General features: G+C 39.9%; 1 protein-coding gene across 1 annotated transcript in view; it reads left to right on the top strand.

Annotated features, from left to right (window-relative positions):
• CLSTN2 (calsyntenin 2) overlaps positions 1–24500 on the top strand; it is a 672586-nt gene that overhangs the window by 612736 nt on the left and 35350 nt on the right. The window contains exon 9 of the mRNA XM_005282521.5: positions 18131–18293. Within this exon, the coding sequence (XP_005282578.1) occupies positions 18131–18293 (163 nt within the window). The remainder of the gene's footprint in view (positions 1–18130; positions 18294–24500) is intronic.

The following is a 24500-nucleotide window of genomic DNA, read 5'->3' as shown; positions in this document are numbered from 1 at the left end:
TGTGTTGCTTGCCAAACACATTTTTGGAAGATAATTCTAACACCCATCCATAACTCTTTGTACACACTTAGTACATGCACCACACATGAATATTAATGATCAATGAGTTATTAGTTTTCCAGTGATATCTTACATGACACATTTTAGATACAGATTAACAGTAGCGTGTGAGGTGTAATGAATACATCAAGCCTGACAAGAGCTGCTGACACAGAGTAGTTAACCTCCAATAGGCTTCAGTGTCAGTTACCTCTTGCTGACAGACCATGACCGTATGGATCAGACTGTGCGCTAACAAAAAGACACACACAACCACACTCTAAGTCAACATCTACTAGTGCTCCTAGTTAAAGATAGGTAGATTGTTATGGATAAAATAAAACCAACACAGATTTCAGCCAAAATCTCACCCTTTTTGTTTGTTTGAAAACCTGTGGCTGAGTACAGGCTTTATCCTCACACCTTCCAAAAGGCCTTCCAACTTTTGCTGAAATCAGTCCTGTGTTCTCAGTAGGGCTGACAATTTCAGACAGTCTTATGAGTAGAGAATGAACACATCTCAATGTGAAAGCATCAGTGATGTACCTTTTATTCAAAGACATAGCATGGAGATTAGGGGTCTCTTGCTTTAGAGATCATTTGTATAAAGAGCATTGACGTGCCTCAGCTCTTGTGTCCAAATGCAGTTTGAAGGGTATTTAATAGAAATTATAGATTAGATTTACTATTTTACCCTTGAGGGAGTATAATTTAAAAAAAAAAAAAGGCAAGAAGCAGTTGACCAATGTGTTTGTAATCCGAGAGTCATTTTTCCACATTAATTACCAGTTCATAGGAATTACCTAGTCTGTGTTATTTGACAGAAGGAACTTCAGTAACTACTTTTATTAACTACCAGTAAACATGACTACTTGTCCAGTATATTTCAGTTTAATAGTTTAGTTTCAATATTAAACACTTCAGTTGCTTACTATTTAGTTTCAGTAACACGTTTGTATATTCTAGAATACCACATTCTCCATCTTAAACCCGTGTGACACGAGATTTGAATCACTTTATTTTATTTCATTTTATTAGCAAAAAAAATATTTTTCTGTCTGAATTCCTTTTAGGCTGTGAGGAAAAAAATATTATAGGCAGGAATGTACTGCAAATCCACAACTGCTGTACAACCTGGTTTTAAATCCATGTACATTATGTTACAATAAAAATGTATCAGAACAATATATTTAAATAATCAAGCATAGTTTTTCTTATCAGTGGTGCAGATACTATTTAAAAAAAAGTTCTTAGGTCTACAGTGTTTGTAGGGTGTGATAGTCTATTCCCTTAAGAGCAGGGTAAGTTGGGAATCCTCTCCAAAATATGAATTACCAGATATATGTCAATCTGGAACAGTCCCTGATGGAAGAAAAGAAGCCTGGCATTGAAGTAATGGGACCTAGGGTATAATAAGGGGGACCCATTTTGGAGGTATGAGTTGTACTTGATTTTCTTTTTTTCTATTGTTCATAATGCCCTGGGATTTATCTTTGAATTCCTTGAAGTTCTTAGGTTCTGACCTCTGCATTCCAGATGATCTAGGGTTGGAGTAAAATGTTCTTTATTAAATGGCAGAGTAAGACTAAAACATATATTCCTACTGAGGAATTAACAAAGGGGGGCACAAAGCCCTATGTTAGAAGACAGTTATCAAATCAGTCTGGCTGAATGTCATCAGGAGAATGAAGATTAAGTGAATCTATCTAGCAAAGAGGTCAATACTACAATTAACCTTCTCTCCTATAGCATGTAAGGCAGGCAGTTTAGACAAAGCAAGAAAATAAATCTTGAAAACTCAGAGTTAATCTATTTTTGGTACTTGTAAATTGAGAACAGTGAACAAATAAGATTAAAACTTAATCACAGTTAATAAAATATGTGCCCCAATTGACAGAGGGTGACTGCAATATTTTTATTTATCTCCTTCTCTAAAAAACATTTGCTATGTCACGCAGCTTTGAAAATATATTAGACAGAAAGTTCTGTTGGATTCAATCATGTCTTTATCACAGAAAAATCAAAGAGCATAGCATGTCTTTTTTTGTACGAGTGTGATATCAAAGTTAGAGCCAACTTACTTGGGTAGTTACTAGAGCTGGTAAAAAAAAATGACAACACTTTCTTCCATCAGTAAATGTTGTTTCACTGAAACTGAAATTATTAGCCAAAATGTGCTAATTGTGATGAAATCTCTGTTTGAAGGTTGCTTGGATATGTGTGGTGAGGAGGGGGAGGACAGAGGATGATTTCTTTGGTAGATCACTAACTGATTTAAAAAAAATTAACCATGCATTGCCTGCAAAAACATCAGGTAGATATGAAGAGAAACATCCAGTGTAATCAGCAGATGTATGTGTAGAATAAATATGGTTTAAATGAGCAATTATGGACCAATGGTCATTCTTAGAGTAAATTTCTCAGTGCTATATTATTGTATAATCTTTACTTATTTAACAAGCGGAACTTCCATATATGTTAGTGCATCAGAGCATTTTCAAAAAATGCATCAGACATCCACACTGCGGCTAAGAAATATGTAGTGCTTGTAGGAGAGGAGAATTTGGTTTTTGAAAGATGCAGTTTGTGGGTTGATGAGGTAAATCATTAATACATAATACAATAAACATTAGCTAGAGACATCTCAATATATTCTAATCATGTCTTCCAAAATGATACTGAACAAGCCTTATGGTTGTCTTCTAAACAGCCCATGGACACTTTAGATGGGTGTTCCAGATAACACTAGGGAATATACTTTAAAAATGAGAGCAAGGATGCAGATTAGTTTTAAATTAAACTAAATGCCTAAATAGTATAAATATGAAACAGTAAGGAAAGAGCATACTCTAATCCTGTATGAGTAAAGTAACTGTAATTGAAAAATGAAAACTTCAAGAGGACAGATATTCCTTGCGATTAAGTAGAAATATACAGTCTGCATACAAAATTTACCTGAGCAGTGTATACAATGTAATCCTGCACATTTTTATAATGTATATGGAATAACTCTAATAATTCAAATTCCTGTTCAGAAATGTCAGTGTAAAGCTGCACTACCCTTTTCAATTAGGGAGATCAAGATGATGACACAGGCCTCCCCTGCCCCACATCTTCAATTTCCTCCTCTTCAAAATGTGAGGCTGTTCTAGATGCTGTTTGATTTCCATAACTTCCAAATCAGTTTGCTGATTTCTGTACTGTGGCAGGGAATTGTAATACTGTATAAGGTAGGAACGTAACATTTAGAGACATACTGTGGTATTAGTTCTGTTACACAAAGTGCTATGTAGTGGCTGTGGTCCTTGGAGAGTGGTAGAAAGAATGAATTTGCTGTCTTCCTTGGTCTCTGATTAGAGTTTCTCTTTGGGAACAGGGCATTGGTGTTGGGCTGAGATTCCTAAGAAAGATCGCCTGCATGCTGTTTGACTGCCTCTGCTCCAGGACTGGAGGGGGACACTGCAGAGGAGCAGCACTGGTATCACAATAAAATGCAGGTTGTTAGAAGAAAGGGCAACAGTAATCATGTTACCTGCAATTTTTAAGAGCGGGATTTAGAAATTTTTGAAGCAGTCCATGAACCCAGAAAAGTTTATTTCCCACATTGACTACCTATATGTGAAGCTTGTACAGGATCAGCTTATTGTGCTGCTGCAATATTGTTGAAATCTAGATTGTGGTATGGCCCCAAGATACTAGTTATGGGCAAAGCAAAAATGAAACATGTTTTTCATAGGAAACTCAGTCTCCTAAGAGGGAAGTACAAACTGCACCACCTAATAACCCCCTCTGCTGCTAACATATGGAACAGAATTGGTATTGAAGTCTCATAAGCTCAGAAGCGCTGGTCCAGAGCAAAGCAATCTGGCTTTTCCTTTCACTGCCTGCCACCAGCTGTCAGGATTCAGAAACTTGCTCAGAGATTGTATGAATCCAAGCAGGGCTATAAAAGCTAAGATTCAAATTGAAAGTTTGATGTGGAGGATAAGTACACGACAGTATTCTTTATTATGGAAAACCATTGAACTTGCCGAATATGATGCCACTTTTCAGTCCACAGTCCATTAATTTAACTGGTTTGGGTATATTGATTCTTTCTTTTCCCATATACAGTATATTTTTCTTCCATCCTCCCTCAACAATTGCCTTCATACTTTATTGTCAGTTGAGGGGCAAGCATATTCATTTCACAGTTCCAGAAGCAAAGCAGCATGTTAGGTAGGTGCAAAAATATAAATGTAGTGAAGGGAAAACCAAAGGGAAATTTATAAAAAAAAAAAAAAAAGCAAATTTTTTTTTACAGTTTTATTATAAATGTTATGAACAGTCTGTAGAGCTATTAGTGACTTGTTTTTTGCAATCTAAACAGTTCTACATAATCATGAATAGTGGGCTGAAGCTTTGCCACAAAAGTCAGTTAAAATTCTTGTCAGGGCAGTAATGTTTAGATTAAATAAGGCTGGCATATGCAGCCAATAACTGGATGTTAAATGTGAATGCGGAAAGGGAATAGACACAGAACAGTTACTGAAACAAAGAAAAATAACAATTCTGCAATGATTAATGTTAGACGGATTTGATTAGATTGTTTGCACCCTTCTTGTGTTTCAATGACTCCTCCAGAAAATGAATATGCTTGCCAGCCAATTGTAAGTGTGTATTGGGTAATATTCTGAAAAAATGAATTTGGCATTTATAGACCTGTCTATTCATCCCTGGAACCTGATTCTTATGGCTATGCTCATCCTATTAGAGAACAGAAATATACCAAGTGACCCATCTCCAATGAAAAACTAACCAGCTTGTCAGCTTGAATATGGAATGCATGTAGTGAATTACTCAAAGAAATCTACAGACTGAGATGTATTTGCCAAAAATATTCGGCAAATATTGCTGAACCAGAAATCAGAGGAAATCATAAGCTGCTTACTGACCATACGGGGAAGGAAATAGAAGTGAAATCATTTGAATAACTTATTTGCTCACATTAATCAGTCAGCATTACCCATGAACCTCTCTGCTAAGGAGATTTAACAGAGAAGAGATTTATGTGAAGAAAGAGTAGCACAAGTATAATAAAAGGATTGCAATAAACAGAAGACCTGTAGATATTTATATAACTAACCCCTTGTGATTATCAGCTAGGGACATTTGGATATTCATCAGCTTGTTTTACATTAACATGCTTTAACAATAGTTTTCTAATAGATGATACTCAACAATAAGAAAAGAAAACAATTAAAATTATTTTCTAAAATAAAATCTAAAAGCTCATTTGATTTCTTCTATAGTGTTTTCTGTTCATAAGGAACAATACATTTAATCCACAGCAGGATGGAGGGAAAGCTCACCTTTTGGGTCACATTCATGCAAAATTCATCAATCTCATGCACAATGACTTATTTCCCAAATAGAATACCTACAGTTCTTCTCACATTTGACTTAGGTGGCATATGTAGAAAAAAAATATTTTCAGGCTGGGAAATTCAATTTAAATCCAGAGACACAGGAATTTCTGAATTAATAACAAGTATTTCCTCCTTTGGATTTCTTTTCAAATACTGGTTCTGTGCTTTAGGCATAAACTACCCATAGAAGATATAGATGAAGCTGTCTTTTGGAACCTTCAGACTCTATTACCCTGGGAGCCATAGTTTGTATGCAGTACAGTGATGACATAGTATGTACTTGGTGCTGAGTGTTCTAATGATATCTTTTTTCATTAAAATATATTGGATCCATTTAACTATCTGTCTTCTGTCCTCTGCATAAAAGGATGGTGTCAGAATATGTACATTTTAACAAAGCTCTTTCAAAAAGGATTATTTTATAAATTGAAAAAAGTGGTATTTCTTTTTAAGCCCAGATTAATATCTCTTCCCCCACCCAACCAACATCTATGGTTTATATTCTGTAGAATGATAAAGGGTGAAAAACTGAAGTAGATTGACAAAGCATGTCGCCTCTTTCATAGCAGGGCAAAATGTTTGATCTGGGTGCTGTGGCTGAGTGGATAATGCTAATTCCCATAAGCAAAGGATCAAAGGGAAATTCTCCTAGCTGCATTTGTTATCCTCTCTAGTAAAGTCAAATAAAAATGCAGAGCCTGAACCATCCCTGCATGTTTACCAACTTTTCACAATGATGACCTCTATAAACTCTATAGAGACATACTTACAAATTGGAAAACTGTACAGCAGTGGAAATTTATGTATAAGCCACGTGCATGTATCGTATAGCGAAATCTAGCGGGATTCAGGTAAATATATTAGTCACTGTATGCCCTGCTGCATAATAAATACAGTAAATGTACGGAGTTAAGAGAACATTATTAAGATCAATATTTGTCCTATTGATGAGGAAGAGGCTTGATACCTCTAACTCATTAGTAACAAAGCCATTAAAGACTTTCCTCCCTTTCAATACAGTTTACAAGCTCTTCTAGAGATGTGCAAAAATATTGAAAGGGCCTATGATACTGATACAGGGAGAACAGCATTTTCAGAGTTACAAGGTAACGTTACTCCCAGCAGTACTCCTTTTCTAATGTGTTACTGTAGGAAATGATGTAATTCACGATCATAGTCCCCAGCATACCTGTCTTACTGAGAAGTAGAGATCTCTCATTATTCAGGTAGTTTAGGCATCCCAATGCCTATCTGGTTTTGGTTGCTCCTTTATTAATGATCTTTATTTATTTAAATTGACAATAATAACCTTCTCCATTATAGTCTTGATAGTAAACGGTGGCCTAAAATACAAAAGTTTGCAGTACCACTGAGCAGTAGAAAATCAGCAGCTTGAAAGGTCACCAAGAAGAATGTGACAATGATGGAAGAAAAGTGCTAGTGAAGTACTCCTGCATGATCTTGCAAACAGATATGCTGCTGTAAGGCTAATACATCTTGGAGTGACATTCCAGGTGGTGATATACATCAGTTGGGAGACATGATCTACATTCTGTAGGGTTAGGTGGGACTACCCTGTTAAAAGTACCCAAATTTTCCTGAACTATACAGGCCCATCTGTGTTGATGTCAATGAGACTGTAAAAGTAAAGTATTTCAATTAAGAATGGTCATGTTCAATAATTAGGGCTCAGTGTCTGTCATGGAGTTTGCGGAAGTTACAGATCCACATGGGCCGCTGCTGGAGCAGCTCTGCCCCAGCCCCAGAGCCAGCCGCACCAGCTGCTGCTGGAGCGGCCCTGGCCCCGGGGCTAGCTGCACTGGCCACTGCTCTGGCAGCCCCAGGCCGACCGCCCGAGCAGCAGCCAATGCAGCTGGCACCGGAGACCGCCCGAGTAGTGGCTGATGCGGCTGGCCCTGGCAGCAGTCCCGGGGAGGCTGGGGCAGTGGCAGTGGGCCCCTCGGGGCTCCCGCACCCTGGTGATGTCTGGGCTCCCCCTCCTCCACAGTGGGGGCCAGAGCAGCAGTGGGGTCCCCGGGGCTTCTCCTCTGGTGATGGCTGTAGCAGCAGTGGCCCCCCTCCCCGGGGTTCCTCCCCTACACCATCCCCTCCCACCAAGATTCAATCAGAGGTATTTATGGCATAAATCATGGACAGGTCAGGGCTGTCACTTTTTTGTTTTCTGCCCATGACTTACCCATGATTAAATCATAGCCTTAATAATGATTCTTGTATGTAGCATTTTCAGCCAATCACCTTAAAGGCACTGCTTTTGGAACATTAGTTAAACTTCATAACTTCTCCCATGTGAATAGGTATTATTGCTATATTCATTTTACAGATGGCTAAATTAAAGCACATAAGACCAGATCCACAAAGGGACTTGGTCACCTAAACCCCAAAATTAGAGTAATAGACATTAAGACCAGAAGGAACCATCTAGTGTGACCTGCTGCACATCTCAGAAAGCAGAACCTTACCCACCAACTCCCATAATAGACCTATAGATTTAGGTATTACTATAATCCATAAAACCCCTGTTCAACTGCTGCCTAACCCTGTAGGTGCTTAAAATCACTATGCATCTAATTTTTTACTGTAAATGTTTCATAGGCACCTAAATTTCTGTCTGTGGGCATGTGCACTGCTGCCTCAAGCAGGCACCCAGATATCTATCTCATGCCTAAACCCCAGCACGATCCTCAAACCAGGTGAAGAACAAGCAGGGAAATGCCTGTTTTGCCTGTGGATCCCTGATCTGGTAGGTATGCTCTGATCACACTGAACTCTAAACAAAACAGCTTGGGCGGGGGTGGTGGTGCCAAAGGAGGAAGTGGATGTGATGCTGGCAAACCAGGTGCCAGATCATGCCAAAACCTCAACTGAACAATAAATACATAGCTGGAATTAGTCTGACTCACCTGTGTGTTACTATTGTTAAAATAGGTATCAGTTATAAAAATGTGCTTAGTGTTTAGACTTTATGAATGCTTGTAAGTTCCTGCCTGTATTAATCTCACTTAGAACATCTCGATCCCATATTGTAGGGTAATACTTGAGCATTTGCATTGTAAGCCTCTGTAACTCACCAGACAGGAAAGAGACATGAATTAGTGTGAAATGCTTCCAAAAGAAGGTGTTAGGTCCTGCCCAACAGAGAAGGCCCATGGACACTATTGTGGAACATCAGAGGACAAAAGACTTTGAGTGCTCTCCCACCACCCCATGAATTCACATGAAAGTGAATTTCTCCCATCAACTAAGATTGCCACTTGAAGCAGAAAGAGGGTAGGAATAAATAGCCTTAACAAGGAGGAGCTGTATCTCTATGCTGCTTGGACTCGCGAGGCAAGGTTTTCTAGGCATAAGCAAGAGATCCTGTGTTTACTGGGTTTGGATAGAGCTTGCTTATTAGAGAAGCTTCTATTGCCTTTTGAAACTTAAGCTGTAACTCATTTGTGTGTGTATGTTTACCTGCATTAACCTTGTAAATTACTCTTATTTCCTTTTCCTAATGAATAAATCCATAGATAGTTTATTGTAGGATTGGCTTTGAGCATTATCTTTGGTGTAAAATCTAAGGTGCAATTGACCTGGGGTAAGTGACTGGTCATTTGGCACTGGGAATAACCCGAATACTATTGTGATATTTGATGTAAGGGAGCATCTATCTCAAAGGCAAGTTTGCCAAGGTGACAAGATAGATTGAAGTACCCAAGGGGGGACTGTCTGTAACTCCATGGTTAGGCTGCTGTAGTGCCTGAGGAGTTTATGCTTGGTACTTGGTTGGTGGAATCTAAATATAGAACTCAGTCAATTTGGGGTTGGTGCCCTGTTTCTTAACAGCCTGCCCTGAGGTTGGTACTCACATTCTTCAGCCACTGCAGGACAGCATGACAATAGAGGTGACCTCCTTTGTTACCTTTAGCCTAGTGGTTGGGGTATTGACTGAGGATGTGGAAGATCCCAGTTCAGTTCCCTGCCTGATGTGGAGAAGGGATTTAAACAGGGATTTCCCACCTCTCAGGTGAGTGTGCCTTCACCACTGGACTAAGGGATATTCTGAAGTGGGTCTTTCTCTATCTCTCCCGTTGAAGCTGGTGCACTTGGTATGTATGTGCATTGGGCCAGACAGAGTGAGAATGACTCTATATTCCAGTGGCGGAGCATTGGACTACAGCCCACTTCTTTGGATGCATATAGAGTGGAATAAATATTTATTTATTTATTCCACTCTATATGCATCCGAAGAAGTGGGCTGTAGTCCACGAAAGTTTATGCTCTAATAAATGTGTTAGTCTCTAAGGTGCCACAAGTACTCCTGTTCTCTTTGCGGATACAGACTAACACGGCTGCTACTCTGAAACCTCACATTATTTTAAAACTTGTAACTCAGTTTAATATTTACATGCTGCATGTGTGGATGATTGAACAATATTTTTGGATGAAGTCGAGATTATTGTAATCCACCTCTTATAAGTAAGGTTAAGATTTTGTCACTTATTTTTAGTAAGTCATGGACATGTCACAGGCAATAAAAATGCATGGAAGCCCGTGACCTTTCCCTGACTTTTACTGAAAATAACAGTGACAAAATGGGCATGGGGGGGATCCAGGATCCACCACTGCTGCAGCTCCAGAGTCCCCCAGGCACCCACGGTGGCTCAGAGATCTGGGGTGGTGGCTGAGAATGCTGGGGTCCCTCGATGCCCAAAGCAGCTGGGAGCTGTGTGGATCCCCCTGCCATGGCTCAGAGCTTCAGGGCTGGCAGCTGGGAGTTGCAGGGACCCCGCCGCCCATAGTAGGTGAGAGCTCCAGGGCCTCTGCTGACTGTCAGCTCTAGCCCCACCGCACTGGGGCTAAAGCGGAAAATGTGTCAGATCTTTGGAAGTCACCGATTCCATGACTTCCATGACCTCTGTGATATAATCTTAGCCTTACTTATAAGTCCATCCCCTAGGCACCCTCCTCCACTGAGACACCTCTCTGGCCAGGTTCGCTGAAGCCTCTGCAGTCAGGTTCCCTGGGCCTTGGTGCACTCAAAGCATATGCGATTTTATATGTTTATTTGAATGCAGTTTACCAAATAACTACATTGATGTTACTACATTTGTCATTTATTTAGTACAAAAATCTGGGTTATTATGGTGAAAATAGTGTATCAGGCCTTGGTTCAGGAACCAATCCCACCTTTATACCATTGATTCCTATGGGAACAGTGGTTTCAACTTACGTTTTATCTTACAACACAATTCCAAGGAACAAATTGTGCTGTAAATCCCAGGATTCCCTGTCCTGGAAATTCCCATACAAATAAATTGTTGGGGGAGGCATGACTGACTGACCATATAAGGGAACAGTGATACTAACCAAACACAAAGTGCTGTCAAATGCACAAAGTAAACATCTTTCAAAAAGGGATCATTTTCCATCGCTACCTCACTTCCTTGGCAGTAATTTTAGTTGGACTAGGAATAGTAGGGTTTAAAAAAAAAAAAAGCAATGTGTGTGTCCCTTAAACATTACTGATTTTACACAAGGATGCTGCATTGTGTGTGTTTGGAGAGGTGGGTTACATTTCAAGGACGATGAATGCAGCAGTTACTAGGGAAGAGGAGATAAATGGCTTTTATTGAATGAAAGAGAAAAACATCAGTTTAAAGTGACAGAGGGGTAGCCGTGTTAGTTTGGATCTGTAAAAAGTGACAGTCCTGTGGCACCTTGTAGACTAACAGACGTATTGGAGCACAAGCTTTCGTGGGTGAATACTCACTTCGTCAGAGGCATGTAGTGGAAATTTCCAGAGGCAGGTATAAATATGCAGGCAAGAATCAGTCTAGAGATAACAAGGTTAGTTCAATCAGAGAGAATGAGGCCCTCTTCTAGCAGTTGAGACGTGAACACCAAGGGAGGAGAAACTGCTTTTGTAGTTGGATAGCCATTCACAGTCTTTGTTTAATCCTGAGCTGATGGTGTCAAATTTGCAAATGAACTGAAGCTCAGCAGTTTCTTTTTGAAGTTTGGTCCTGAAGTTTTTTTGCTGCAGGATGGCTCCCTTTTTAAATCTGGTAGTGTGTGTCCAGGAAGATTGAAGTGTTCTCCGACAGGTTTTGTATATTGCCATTCCTAATATCTGACTTGTGTCTGTCAAGGCTGCTTCCCCACTCTGAACTTTAGGGTACAATTGTGGGGGCCTGCATGAAGACTTCTAAACTTAACTACCAGCTTAGATCTGGTCCGCTGCCACCATTCCCAAGTGGATTCCCTTCCCTGGGAAGCCTTGAGAAACTCTTCACCAATTCCCTGGTGAATACAAATCCAAACCCCTTGGATCTTAAAGCAGGGAGAAATGAACCATCCCCCCTCCTTCCTTTCGCCAACTCCTGGTGAATACAGATCCAACCCCCTTGGATCTAAAAACAAGGGGAAAAAATCAATCAGGTTCTTAAAAACAAGACTTTTAATTAAAGAAAGGTAAAAATCCTCTCTGTAAAATCAGTATGGAAAATAACTTTACAGGGTAATCAAACTTAAAGAGCTCCAAGGACCCCCCTCTAGCCTCAGGTTCAAAGTACAGCAAACAGAGATAAACACTCTAGTAAAAGGTACATTTACAAGTTGAGAAAACAAAGTAAAAACTAACACGCCTTGCCTGGCTGTTTACTTACAAGTTTGAAATATGAGACTTGTTTAGAAAGATGTGGAGAACCTGGATTGATGTCTGGTCCCTCTCAGTCCCAAGAGCGAACGACTTCCCAACAAAGAGCACAAACAAAAGCCTTTCCCCCCCCCCCCCCCCCCCAAGATTTGAAAGTATCTTGTCCCCTTATTGGTCCTTTGGGTCAGGTGTCAGCCAGGTTACCTGAGCTTCTTAACCCTTTGCAGGTAAAAGGATTTTGGAGTCTCTGGCCAGGAGGGATTTTATAGTACTGTACACAGGAGAGCTGTTACCCTTCCCTTTATAGTTATGACAGTGTCTATTTATCCTTTTACATAGGGACTGTCCAGTTTGGCCAATGTACATAGCAGAGGGGCATTGCTGGCACATGATGGCGTATATTACATTGGTGGACGTGCAGGTGAATGTACCAGTGATGTTGTGGCTGATCTGGTTAGGTCCTGTGATGGGGTCACTGGTGTAGATATGTGGGCACAGTTGGCATCAAGGTTTGTTGCATGGATTGGTTCCTGAGTTAGTTACTATGGTGCAGTGTGTGGTTGCTGTGAGAATATGCTTAAGGTTGGTGGGTTGTCTGTGGGCGAGGACTGGCCTGCCTCCCAAGGACTGTGAAAGCGAGGGATCGTTGCCCAGGATGGGTTGTAGATCACTGGTGATGCATTGGAGAGGTTTTAGCTGAGGCCTGTAGGTGATGGCCAGTGGAGTTCTGTTGGTTTCTTTCTTGGGCTTGTCTTGTAGCAGGAGGCTTCTGGGTACACTTCTGGCTCTGTTGATTTGTTTCCTTATTTCCTCATGCGGGTATCGTAGTTTTGAGAATGCTTGGTGAAGATCTTGTAGGTGTTGGTCTCTGAGGGGTTGGAACAAATGCGGTTGTACCTCAGCGCTTGGCTGTAGATGATGGATCATGTGGTGTGTCCAGAATGGAAGTTGGAGGCATGAAGGTAGGCATAGCAGTTGGTGGGTTTTCGGTATAGGGTGGTGTTAACGTGACTGTCACTTATTTGTACCGTTGGGTCTAGGAAGTGATCCTCCTGTGTAGATTGGTCCAGGCTGAGTTTGATGGTGGGGTGGAAGCTGTTGAAATTGTGGTGGAATTCTTCCAGAGTCTCCTTCCCAGATGATGAAGATGTCATCAATGTAGCATAGGTAGAGAAGGGGCGTGAGTGGACGAGAGCTAAGGAAACATTGTTCCAGGTCAGCTTCCTCAGCTCTCTATTATATAAAATGCATCCTGATGGCTATAAATACCATTGAGCCTCCAAGCTGATTATTTAGTTGTGATTTGATTAATGAACTGGAGAGGCAGACTGACATGATAAAGTGATTAGACCACCCTGGCCACCCAGCAGTTTTTTAAGGTCAAGTTTGCTCATCTGTAAAATCTCACTAGGATAGCGTTATAAATTAGGGTATTTAAAAAATTCTTACCAGATCTGATTAAAAAATCTTGATTTGCCAAACCAGTATATTTTGTCATTTTACTTTAACGGCTTCATTGTAGTGGTTGCATTATGTTCTGTTGCCACAGTAGAATGCATGTGGGAAAACAAATTGGCTTCAACAGGTTCAGAAAAGGTGTCTGAAATGGCTACACAACAAATTACATGCTGCCATTATTTATTTCATCATTTTATTTCTTGAAACATGGCCACGCATGAAATACCCACTGCGGCTGCTCTCTGAATGATTGGAATTAAGTCCTGTTGTCTTGGATAATTCCATTAGCTTCTTCTAATGTATCCACTTCTATAAAGGACCCAGAGCAAGTTTTCAAAGGTTATTAGGTGCCTGAAGATGCAAATAAGTGCCTAGTAGGATTTTCAAAAGCACCTAGGCACGTAACTCCCATTGAAATAATACAGGAGTTAGGTACCTAACCTGCTCAGATGTGTTTGAAAATTCCACTAAGCACCAACCTGCATTTTTGTGTCTAAATACCTGTGAAAATCTGGCCCTAGGCTCTTAAATTTGTTAGTGCAATGAAATGGATGCATCTGATAATGCTGGGATTTGTCCAGGCTATATACAATATGCTATCTAATGTTCTGAAATGTAGGTAGGTGGTTTTGACATTCCCCAGGGCACAGTCTGTACCACTGAACAGCAGTGTTCCCTTAACTCTCTAGCCTGGGGTGCCTTTTACACTGCTTTGCTGTCAGAACATCCACTGCTGGTCTGCTCACACAACCTGCAGCATGCAAATTCACTCCCAGCTAAACCCACGAGCACTCTGACCAGTCATTCCTCACTTACATAAAGGGAGACACCTGCAAATTCTTAGTCCCAGTCTTGTTCCCCCAAAATGTGTCTTGTATTGTCCAGCACACTACAGAACAATGCAAGCACATAGAAAGTCCATCATTTCATCAAAGGAAAATGATATATGCTCCAACCTTGTTATCTCAAAGAGTTTCCCACACACTTCAGTCCAAATACACTAGTTAAACTTTTCTTATTGTTTTATCTTATTAACTACAGAAAGATTTTAAGTAATTACAAATTATGGTACATAAAAGTCAGGATTGGCTACCAAAGAAAATAAGGGTAATATGCAAACTAACACCTAACTTAACAAGCTAAGTGAACTTAAAAGCAAAGGTTTTGTCTCACCATACACTGCTGTAAATTTCACAGGCTGGGTCTCCTTCCAGCCTGGGATCACGCCCCCTTAATTCAGCATTTGAGAGATGAGCAGAGAGTTGGGAGGAGGAGAGGTGAAGTGGAGGGCACTGTCTCTCTCTCTCTTAGACCACCCTCCTCTCTTTGAGGATTACCACCAACTGGGGTGCAGGTGACAACTAGTCTCTTGTTGGAGGGTTGAGGGTTGAAATGTAAATTTCTTCTTTAAACCTTGTTGCTGACGAAGGGCTATTTAAGCCAATGATCACTCTTTTTAATACCTGGGAGGGTGCTAGTGTGTCTTACTCTCTGAAAAAACTGGTTTGTGCCTGCTTGTCTTGACCTTGGAGCATGTTATAACAATGATACATGTAGAATCTAAACTTCTCATACAGTGATACACACATTTTAACGGGATAATAATATTCAGCAGATTATGGCTTTTCGAATATCATCTAATAAGGCATACTTTTAACAATTTATCAGTCTTGTAAAAGTGGTGACCATAATAGTGGTGCTTGCCAAATTAGTAGCACTTAAATGGCCCTCAAAAAGGGTGGGTGGGTGTTTCTGGAGTTCTTCACAGCCAGTGTGGCACATGTCAGTTCTAGGTTCACAACAGAATGCAGCAGAAATAAAATTAGCCATAAAAATCAGTGACTGATGTAGTCCAGAGACTAAAAAGTGTTTATATATATATAACCACCCAAAAAGGTGGTGTCTTTCTTTTTCTTTGTTTGGAAACGTAAGAAACATTCATATTGTGCTAAACTGGTATAAAGTTCTTTTGACCAAATTCTATGCAAGCCCATTCACTTCTGTGTGCCCATTTGACCTTTCTGCCTTGTCCACCCCAGTCTAGCACATTGTCAAGTCTGTAGTCTTAGGAGGCCTTCTCCGCTGTGATTTCCCACTGCAGTGAGAATGACACAATTCTAAGTTGAGAGCGTGAGTGTGAAGCATGCTGGGCCCCATTGTCATTTCATGGCTATTTTATACAGTCATAACTTTGTTGCTCTCAATGGAGTCACTCCTGCTTTGTAATGGTATGAGATCAGAATCAAGGACACAAAATACATAGACTACCAAAGTATATACTTTGTGTTCCAGTGCAAATTTAGGATCAGAGCTGGTTACACTCCTGTTAGCATAGTGAAGAAGCAGATGCTGTTACTTAGGCTGTGGTTTGTTTGAACTATTAGTCCTTTACCCCTAAGGTATTAAAAATAACACATCATATAGTCTATAAATTTCCCTATAGACATGTAATTTTGTACATGACGGACACCTACATATTTCTCTGAAGAATCCAGTACTGATCAGATCCAGGGTACTAGATTAAATGGAATCATCTCCTGGTTCAACACAGTGATTTAATCTTGTGTTTCTGTATAATTATCTGATTGTTCAATCAATTGAGCAATCCAACTAGCTGCATGTTCACAGGTTGTTACAATATACCACAAGAGTTCCCCAGAGTGTTTCTCTTTATTATTTTAAAATGTCCTTGTTCTTTGTTTGGATATAGCAAGGATTGCTCATCTGCAGTGGTACTTGATATCTCCCAAAGAGTATTGTTTATAACAGCAAAAAGAGGCACCTGTGGGGAGCCCTCAGAAATTTGTAGACTATAACCTCTGAGGCTTGTCATGTGTTGACAGTATTTCATATCCAGCCACATCAATCATTTTCTTTTATGTAATGAGATAGACACCTGTAGGTATGATGCATCACAATTAGTTCAGGAATCTTGAAACACTGCTTTTCTTTGAAGGGGCAGACTGAATAATCTTATTTGTTGCTGTTTGTTCAAAAGAGTTTTCAGTTTTCCAATTTATTTACTTTCAATTTTGGTTTTAGTTCATTTAACCTTCAGAAAACATTTGTGCTCTATATTGCTTAGGAAAGGAAGGCTTCAGCAGCACGTTGCTGCGTTTATCTCTTGCTGTTTGGCTACGATGTCCACAACAATAAATGTATCCATTTGAAATGGAAGTGATTAAGCTGTTGTTGAAATGTCTTCTGGAACAAAACATTAGCTTTTCTTTCAAAGGGCAGATATTGCTACAGATAACATTTAACCCAACTGAGGACAAAGTTGTTACCCTTTAACATTGCTTACCTTTCTGCTAGCCTCAGGGAAACAGGGACAATATCTGCATTCAAGTGTTTCACTTTCTTAAAACATGAAAACAATTATCTGTACAGACTTCAAAGTTGCAAGTAATGACTGAACCTGTTTCATCTTTAAAAACACATTTTTTTACACTCACTTTATTGTGAGTTATGCCTTTGAACTTGAAAATCTGAAAGATTTCATGAAGGGATCAGGAAGCTAGGAATGCAATGGGGTTTGCATAGACTTTCATATCTGGAGGCCTGTTTCAAATCTGTATTTTTGTTACAAGTGCAAATGGGTGTGGTAGTCTCATTTTAACCCCTGTCCATCTCACAAATGATCACACAAGATTTGGCATGGCTGGCATTCTCTTCTCAAAAGAAGTTGAAGTATGGAATTAGCTGAGGGCACTGCTGTTCAAGACAGAATAGGATCTCGCATTTGAAATAGCAGCTAAAATGTTGGCTGGGACTGAGTTGCATTGATAGATTTGCATGAAGAAACGTTCATGTTACCTGCCCAAACCATGATTGAAAGCTCTTTGAGGCAGGTCCCATCTTTTTGTTCCATTAATACAGTGCCTAGGGCAATGGACTGAGGCCCTTAGGCACCAAGGCAATACAATTTATATTAATAAATAATAATGTTTGGGTCAAACAAGTGCTAATAATTCATCAACACCCTGAGCAATAAATTCTTTCCTAATTTAAAGAAAAAAGGGATGTCTAGAATAATCATGGTCAGATACAAAAACCACTATTGAGCACTTTTATAGAGCTTTGTATTCTTGAAAATCTGTACAAACATTAACTATTCCGCTGCATTAACTAATTAATCTGACTTAAGTAATGTAAGGATGCACAACAAGTGCGAAACTCATTGAATTTTCACTCTGCTCCATCGCTTTAAAGAATGTGTTTTAAGAGGAATTTGTTTAAAATGTGTTACACGTGCGTGCCAGTTGTGATATTTGTCAGCATTGGTTTGACTTTTGTTAATTTCAATGAGAGGTCTCCTCTTTGACCAGCCTGTGTAGAGATGTAACCACAGAGTTACAGGTTAGATACTATAACATTGTGTCAAAAATGTATCCATGAAAATGTTAACATTGCACTTTAGGCTGGAAAAGAGCAGTAATTGTTATCTGCTTCTACCAGTAGAATTCCAGGTCTTGGAAATAACATGATCAAAAGAATTTATTCTGCATGAAAATAGCAGCAGGACAAAGGGGTCTAAAGTTCTTCTTTCATTTCTTTTATTATTCAGATTTGTGATAAAGAATGGCACTACTACGTCGTCAATGTTGAGTTTCCTGTGGTTACCTTGTATATGGACGGCACGACATATGAGCCTTACCTTGTGACAAATGATTGGCCTATTCATCCATCACACATAGCCATGCAGCTAACTGTTGGTGCTTGCTGGCAAGGTAACACAATCAAGGGTGCATAAACTGAGAGAAAGTATTTAAATCCCGTTTAAAGTGTCTTTTTCCCTGTCTGCCTCTCTCAAGTGAAGTGCACCAAGAATAATTCTTTTAAGGAATTGGGGGGCTGACGGGAGCTGATTCTGCTTTCACTTACACTGGTATAAAACAGAAGAAACACTGCTGAAATCAATGAAGTTCCACAGTGGTAAAAGTAGTGGAACTGAGAGCAGAAGCAGGCCCTATATTTCCATTATCCAATAATGTACTTGGCTTGCATTGTGCATGTACTGAGATGAGGCTAATCTTCATTACCTTTTGTCTTGAGTTCTCTAACCTCCTTTTTGGTCTCCAGCTTCAAGCCCCTCCAAATATTGTTCATGTCCTCAAAACCCTACACAGCTTGCCCTGCTTATATATTAGCCTTACTTGCCTCCTGCTCCCCTTCTTATGCATGAATTCTTCCCCTCCTTCCTGTCCTTATGCCACTTGTACTTCTGTCTCATTTCACATCTTTTTCATGCACTGGGAACTTTCTCCATCAGATTTCCTCTAAAGTTCACTTTTTTTCAGTTAGATTTCCATTGTTAACCTTCCCTCTGTTGCCGTCTACTCATGCACAAGAACCTAACTTAAAAAAAAAAAACTTCCTAATATGAAATAGAACAACGTGTACAATTTGCTCAACACAGGGAAAAATACTTTCCCAGGGGATGTATTCCCTTTCTGTTAAATGTTTTCTCTCTCCTGTTACCCAGGGTTTTTTGAACCCAAAGCAATGGTAACATAACTGTTTTGTTTTAAGGTGGTGGTAGGAATAAATCAATGGGAACACAACTTCTTTGTTTAATAAATAATTAATGAAAACCAGAGTGCTTTTATGTAAAACTACTTTTTTATTAGGCTTTAAATAAACATGCATATATGATATAGCAATAGGTTTAGAGCACCCCAAACATTATAGTTACCCACAGTTTGAGATGGTCTTGAGTAATTACCAGCCGGTCTTCGGGGACCCTCCTTCTGTCCAGCTGATGGGGAGTTTAGGTGTTAACTCCTTGCCCAAAGAGAAGCTTTTTTGGACTGCTCCAAAGTGGTTTTTTTTCTTAATTTTTATAGATAGTTTAAATAAAGCACATAATTTATAATAATTTTAGTGGATTATTATAGCCATGTCCAGTGGGTTACCATTTTTTTTAATTTAGGAAATTTCATGTTTTTTATTATTAAAAATACTAAAAATGCTTTAGTTATAACAATAACAAAATGTTTATGACAAGGGCACTTAAAACCAAGATCGGCTGTTTAAACATTTTCTTTTATTTTTAAGGTATATTAACTTTTTGTTTTCTTTTTATTTATTTATTTCAATTAGCAAAACTGCATTTATGTAGCTGTTTGGCCTTCTCTTTTAGAGCCCTAAAATTATTTCTAGCTATCTGGTATTTGGTTTTTAGCTAGCAGTGGTTAACACACAAAATGGCTGACTGTAGTATGTCAAGTTAGGGACATAACTCACACCTCCTCCTATATCCACCTTACCAGCTTGCTCTGTCATTTACTATATGTTTTCCATAAAGTTTGGGAGCATAACTAAACTCAACTTCCTTCCATTCTTTCCTTGGGTGTATGGAATCTGCAAAGATCCAGTGAATTTAGGGTTTTTAAGTAGGTATCAGTAATAAAGAATGATGTTGCATTTCCAAATACTTCCAGAATCCTTGATGAAGAAACTTCTTTTGGATGTTTGCACTCATCAGCAAGTAATCTTGGATCCTTCTTAGCAGGACTATTTAATATGATTTTGTGCATCCCCTTAGTTGCATTTATCCTTTTTCAGTTCTCTCCATTAGTTTCTACTATTACTTTGTCTCTTTCCCTACAATTCCATCCTTTGTGCTCATCAACAATATTAAATGTTAACAGTTCTGGAAAATGAAAATGAAATCCTATGTTTACCCACAGAAGAGATACTGCATGAGTAGCAGGCATGCGGGGATCTTCACACTCTAAGATCCATTGGTCCTGGGGGGGATTCTGTGCCAAAAAAAAAAAAATTCTGCACCAAAAATGCAAAAGTCTGCAAAATCCTACATATTTAATTTGTCAAAATAATGCAATATAATCACACCAGTTTCACTTATTTTGGTAATTTTTCCTGTATAGCAGTTTAAGTAAAAATCACAATAACTGTTCAGCATTTCCTAAATACACGAAAGTTAAATTACAAATACCTGGTAACCAACACCCTGCATTCCAGTTATAATCCTGGATTTTCATTTAAATTACATTACTTTTATTTTGTTTGTCCTGTAAAGTAGAATGTTTAAATTGCTCAGACTTTCACACAGTTTTACTAATCATTGTCCTGAATTTTTTTTTTAAATGGATAAGTAAAATAGAGCTTGAGCTGTAATCTAACCCCCTTGTGCCTCTCTGGCACAGGGGAAAAAAAGCCAGAAAACACATAGACCTTCCTAATTTAGGATTCCGTTATTGTCATTTACAATAAGGTTCCTTTACACCTCTCTGGCAAGGTAAAGGAGCCTTAATTGACTAAGAATGGGAACAATTAACTAACAATAGGAACATTAGCAGCCTGCCTGCTTGGTTGTTACATTTCTGCTCTGCCTTAGGGACAGAGCCTGTTTCACACAGCCCTACGCCTCCAAGCTTGGGATGCAGCAACAGCGAGCAAGAGAGACAGAGGCCTTGGCTACACTCAGGACTTCCCAGTGCTGCCGCGGCGAGAGAGAGCTCTTGCAGTGCTGTATGTACTCCACCTCTCCAAGGGGAATAGCTTGCAGCGCTGCAGGCTCTGATTATACTTGCGCTTTACAGCGCTGTACTCGCTGCGCTCGGAGGGGGGGGGGGGCGTTTTCACACCCCTGAGCACAGCAAGTTGCAGCACTGTACAGCGCCAGTGTAGCCAAGGCCAGAGTTAGTCTCTCTCACTTGTTCGCATGCAGGCCCAGGCCCAGCCCCACTCCCTTAACATCGGTGCCGTCCCTCAACCCGTAGAACGCCTTCCGCATCATCAAGGAGGTGCAGAAATGCTACAAGACCCAGGAGGTGCAGGAGAAGGAGGGCATCGCCAAGCAAGACTCACTCATCATTAACCTGAACCAGAGCAACCCCAAGCTAAAGGACCTGTACATCTGGCCCAACATCACCCAGAAGAGGATGCGAGGCTCGCTGGAGGCCCATGTCAATGGCTTCCGCTTCACCTCCGTGCGAGGAGACAAGGTCGACATTCTGTACAACAGCATCAAACATGCGCTGTTCCAGCCCTGCGATGGGGAGATGATCATCATGCTACATTTCCACCTCAAGAACGCCATCATATTTGGGAAGAAGCGGTACACGGATGTGCAATTCTACACCGAGGTGGGCGAGGTCATCACAGACCTGGGCAAGCACCAGCACATGCAGGACCACAACGACCTCTACACCAAGCAGATGGAGCAGTAGATGAAGCACAAGCTGAAAACTGCCTTTCTGCAGATTGAGGGAGGCACCCAGTCTCCCTCCTCCCCCCTCGGTGATCTGCTCTCTGCTGCCAGCTGCTCCCAGCAGACATGCCCAGGCTGCCAGGGAAGGGGCATGTGTTTCCTACAGATTTCTTGGCTCCCCCATTTTTCTGTGGAGGAGCCAAGAAATCTGCAGAAGGTATGAATTCTGTGCCCTCACAGGGATGCAGAATTCCTCCAGAAGTAATCCATGTGCCTCAACCTAGTTCGTTTGGCCACCTGTAGCAATGAGGATAGGTCGGTCTCCTGGCCATCTTGACCCCTTGTTCAAGATTGCTGGCAAGGGTGAAAATTAAAGTGCAATGTCATCATGGATTTTTGATAGAGATATTTGTCCAACCTCCCAACAGCTCTGAGACTACAAAGTTATTTCACATACATTAGACCACCATGCAGACAGCAAGTGGTAACAGTTTTCAGTTATTTCTGGCTTGGACTGGATTTTATCCAGTGACTTGTTGAGCTTGATGGCTCAGTGGATTGTAAGTGGAATAAAGAGGCACTCCATTTCCCATTGCCAATGTTCATCCTTTTGTTCAGTGAAGCACCTACTAATATTATAAAGTCAACTGCTGCTTCTACCACACTTGTTAATGTTCACTTCAAGACCACATTATTGCTACTGTGACTGAGCTAAGAATAATCCATTCATATCAATAACAAAAAATGCTTGACCTTCATGTAGTGCTTTTCATTTTCAAAGCATTTGCAAAACAGTCTCATAGCAATGCGTGATGTACTTAAGAGCAGATGGTAAAAGGCAGAGAGGTTGGTGCCTTGCTAAAGGCCACACAAGAGAATCTGTTGCAAGGCAAGGAATATAAATCAGGAATTCCTGACTCCCTAGTCCAGGGTTCAGACCACCAGACAGTACTTCTCTTTCATTTGCCATTATAGCAGCTTATTCTGTGGACTAAATTACACTCCGTTTTTCCCCTCCCCTTCCTTTTAACAGGAATTAGCAGTGTCAGAACTCAAATCTTAATCTCTTGCCTCAAAAATTATCAGTCACTCATCCTTTTTGCTTTGCCTTTTGTAACGCCTGTCTTCTTATAGTTCTGTATGTATAGTAGCTATTCATCAAAGTTAAACTATTCTTAAAAGGTATCCAGGCCAACACAGTCAGAATAACCTGAAGAAAAACAATCTAGTCCTTTCTCTTATTGTATTGGCTGCTGATTGCCATAACTGAAATGTATCCATAGTCATGTAAAAGAATGGCAACCTAAAAATTGAGGATAAGGAGAAGAAAAATCCCAATTTGATGGGCATAATAAAAATCTAGGACAAGTTTTTAATGTAATGTGTTAGCATTGACTGGAACATCTGTTTCTCATATGGAAGATTTGACATTTTCGATATGACGGATTTCATTTCTTGCCTGGAAAATGGGAGCTGTTCTTCTAAGCTTGGTCCAGGTTATAAGAGAGGGGAGTCTCTTTCAGCCACAGTTTTTTTTTTTTTTTTCATCATCTACTTTGGGATCCATGTTGAGCTTACTTAAAATTGAACCACCCATTTGCTTGCTAGTCTTGTCTGTCTTCGAGGCACATCCTGTAGACAGTGGTTCTGAACCAGAGGTACGTGTACCACTAGGGGTCTTCCAGAGGGTACGTCAAATCATCCAGATATTTGCCTAGTTTTACAACGGGCTACAGGAAAAGCACTAGCGAAGTCAGTACAAACTAAAATTTCATGCAAACAATGACTTGTTTATACTGCTCTATATACATACACTGAAATATAAGTACAATATTTATATTCCAGTTGATTTATTTTATAATTATATGTTTAAAATAAGAAAGTAAACAATTTTTCAGTAATAGTGTGCTGTGACACTTTTGTATTTTTGTGTCTGATTTTGAAGCAAGTAGATTTTAGGTGAGGTGAAACTTGGGGTATGCAAGACAAATCAGATTCCTGAAAGGTGTACAGTAGGATCTAATATAGGAGACTCAGACAGAGAGAATTTTGCTCTTTATCGTAAATATTTCCTGCTAATAACATTTCAGTTTCACAGTAATTCTTTCCCCCTGTTTTTATGACATTGTTTATCATATCCATTCTGAGGAGTTAAGGGAGTTATTTGTCCTTACAGACACGCAGAGAATCTTCTTTCTCCCTTCAGTTGTTCTGATGGAATACAGGAAGTGCCAAAGTTCCACTGTGGATTCTTCTTGAGTCTTGCTTCAAAAGCAGCTGTAGATCTTCTAAATTTATGTTCTCTTGGACTTATGATATGATAAAGTTAAGCTTGAGACTTTGACACATCAAGTGTCCTATCTGCACCAACTAGGTTACTTTAGATCAAATTTCCAGAATTTGCATTCCTTCATGTCTTCTTCCCCATGAAGACCTAGATAGCCATCCATCATGGGCCTGACTGTGATTCTCATCTTACACCAGGTTAACTCTAACAAAACTCGAGTGACATCAGAGAAATTACTCCTGATTTACCAGAGTGTAAGTGAGAACTGGGTCCAACGCATCCTCGTAGTCTAAATGAATACTACTATATTCCCTGCTTTTGTCAGTCTTCAGGAATTTCATTTAATTGTGCATTCCAGTGAGAAAATCATGGAAGAATTGTGACTAATTTTAGTAGTGCTTTAAGAACTAGCACCTAAGTAGGGGCTTTTATTCTCAGTAGAAGAATATTATCATGCTCCTAAATAAAAAT

The sequence above is a fragment of the Chrysemys picta genome, chromosome 9 (genome assembly GCF_011386835.1).
Source record: "Chrysemys picta bellii isolate R12L10 chromosome 9, ASM1138683v2, whole genome shotgun sequence".
NCBI lineage: Eukaryota > Metazoa > Chordata > Testudines > Emydidae > Chrysemys > Chrysemys picta.
This window is presented reverse-complemented; position numbering and strand designations above follow the sequence as displayed.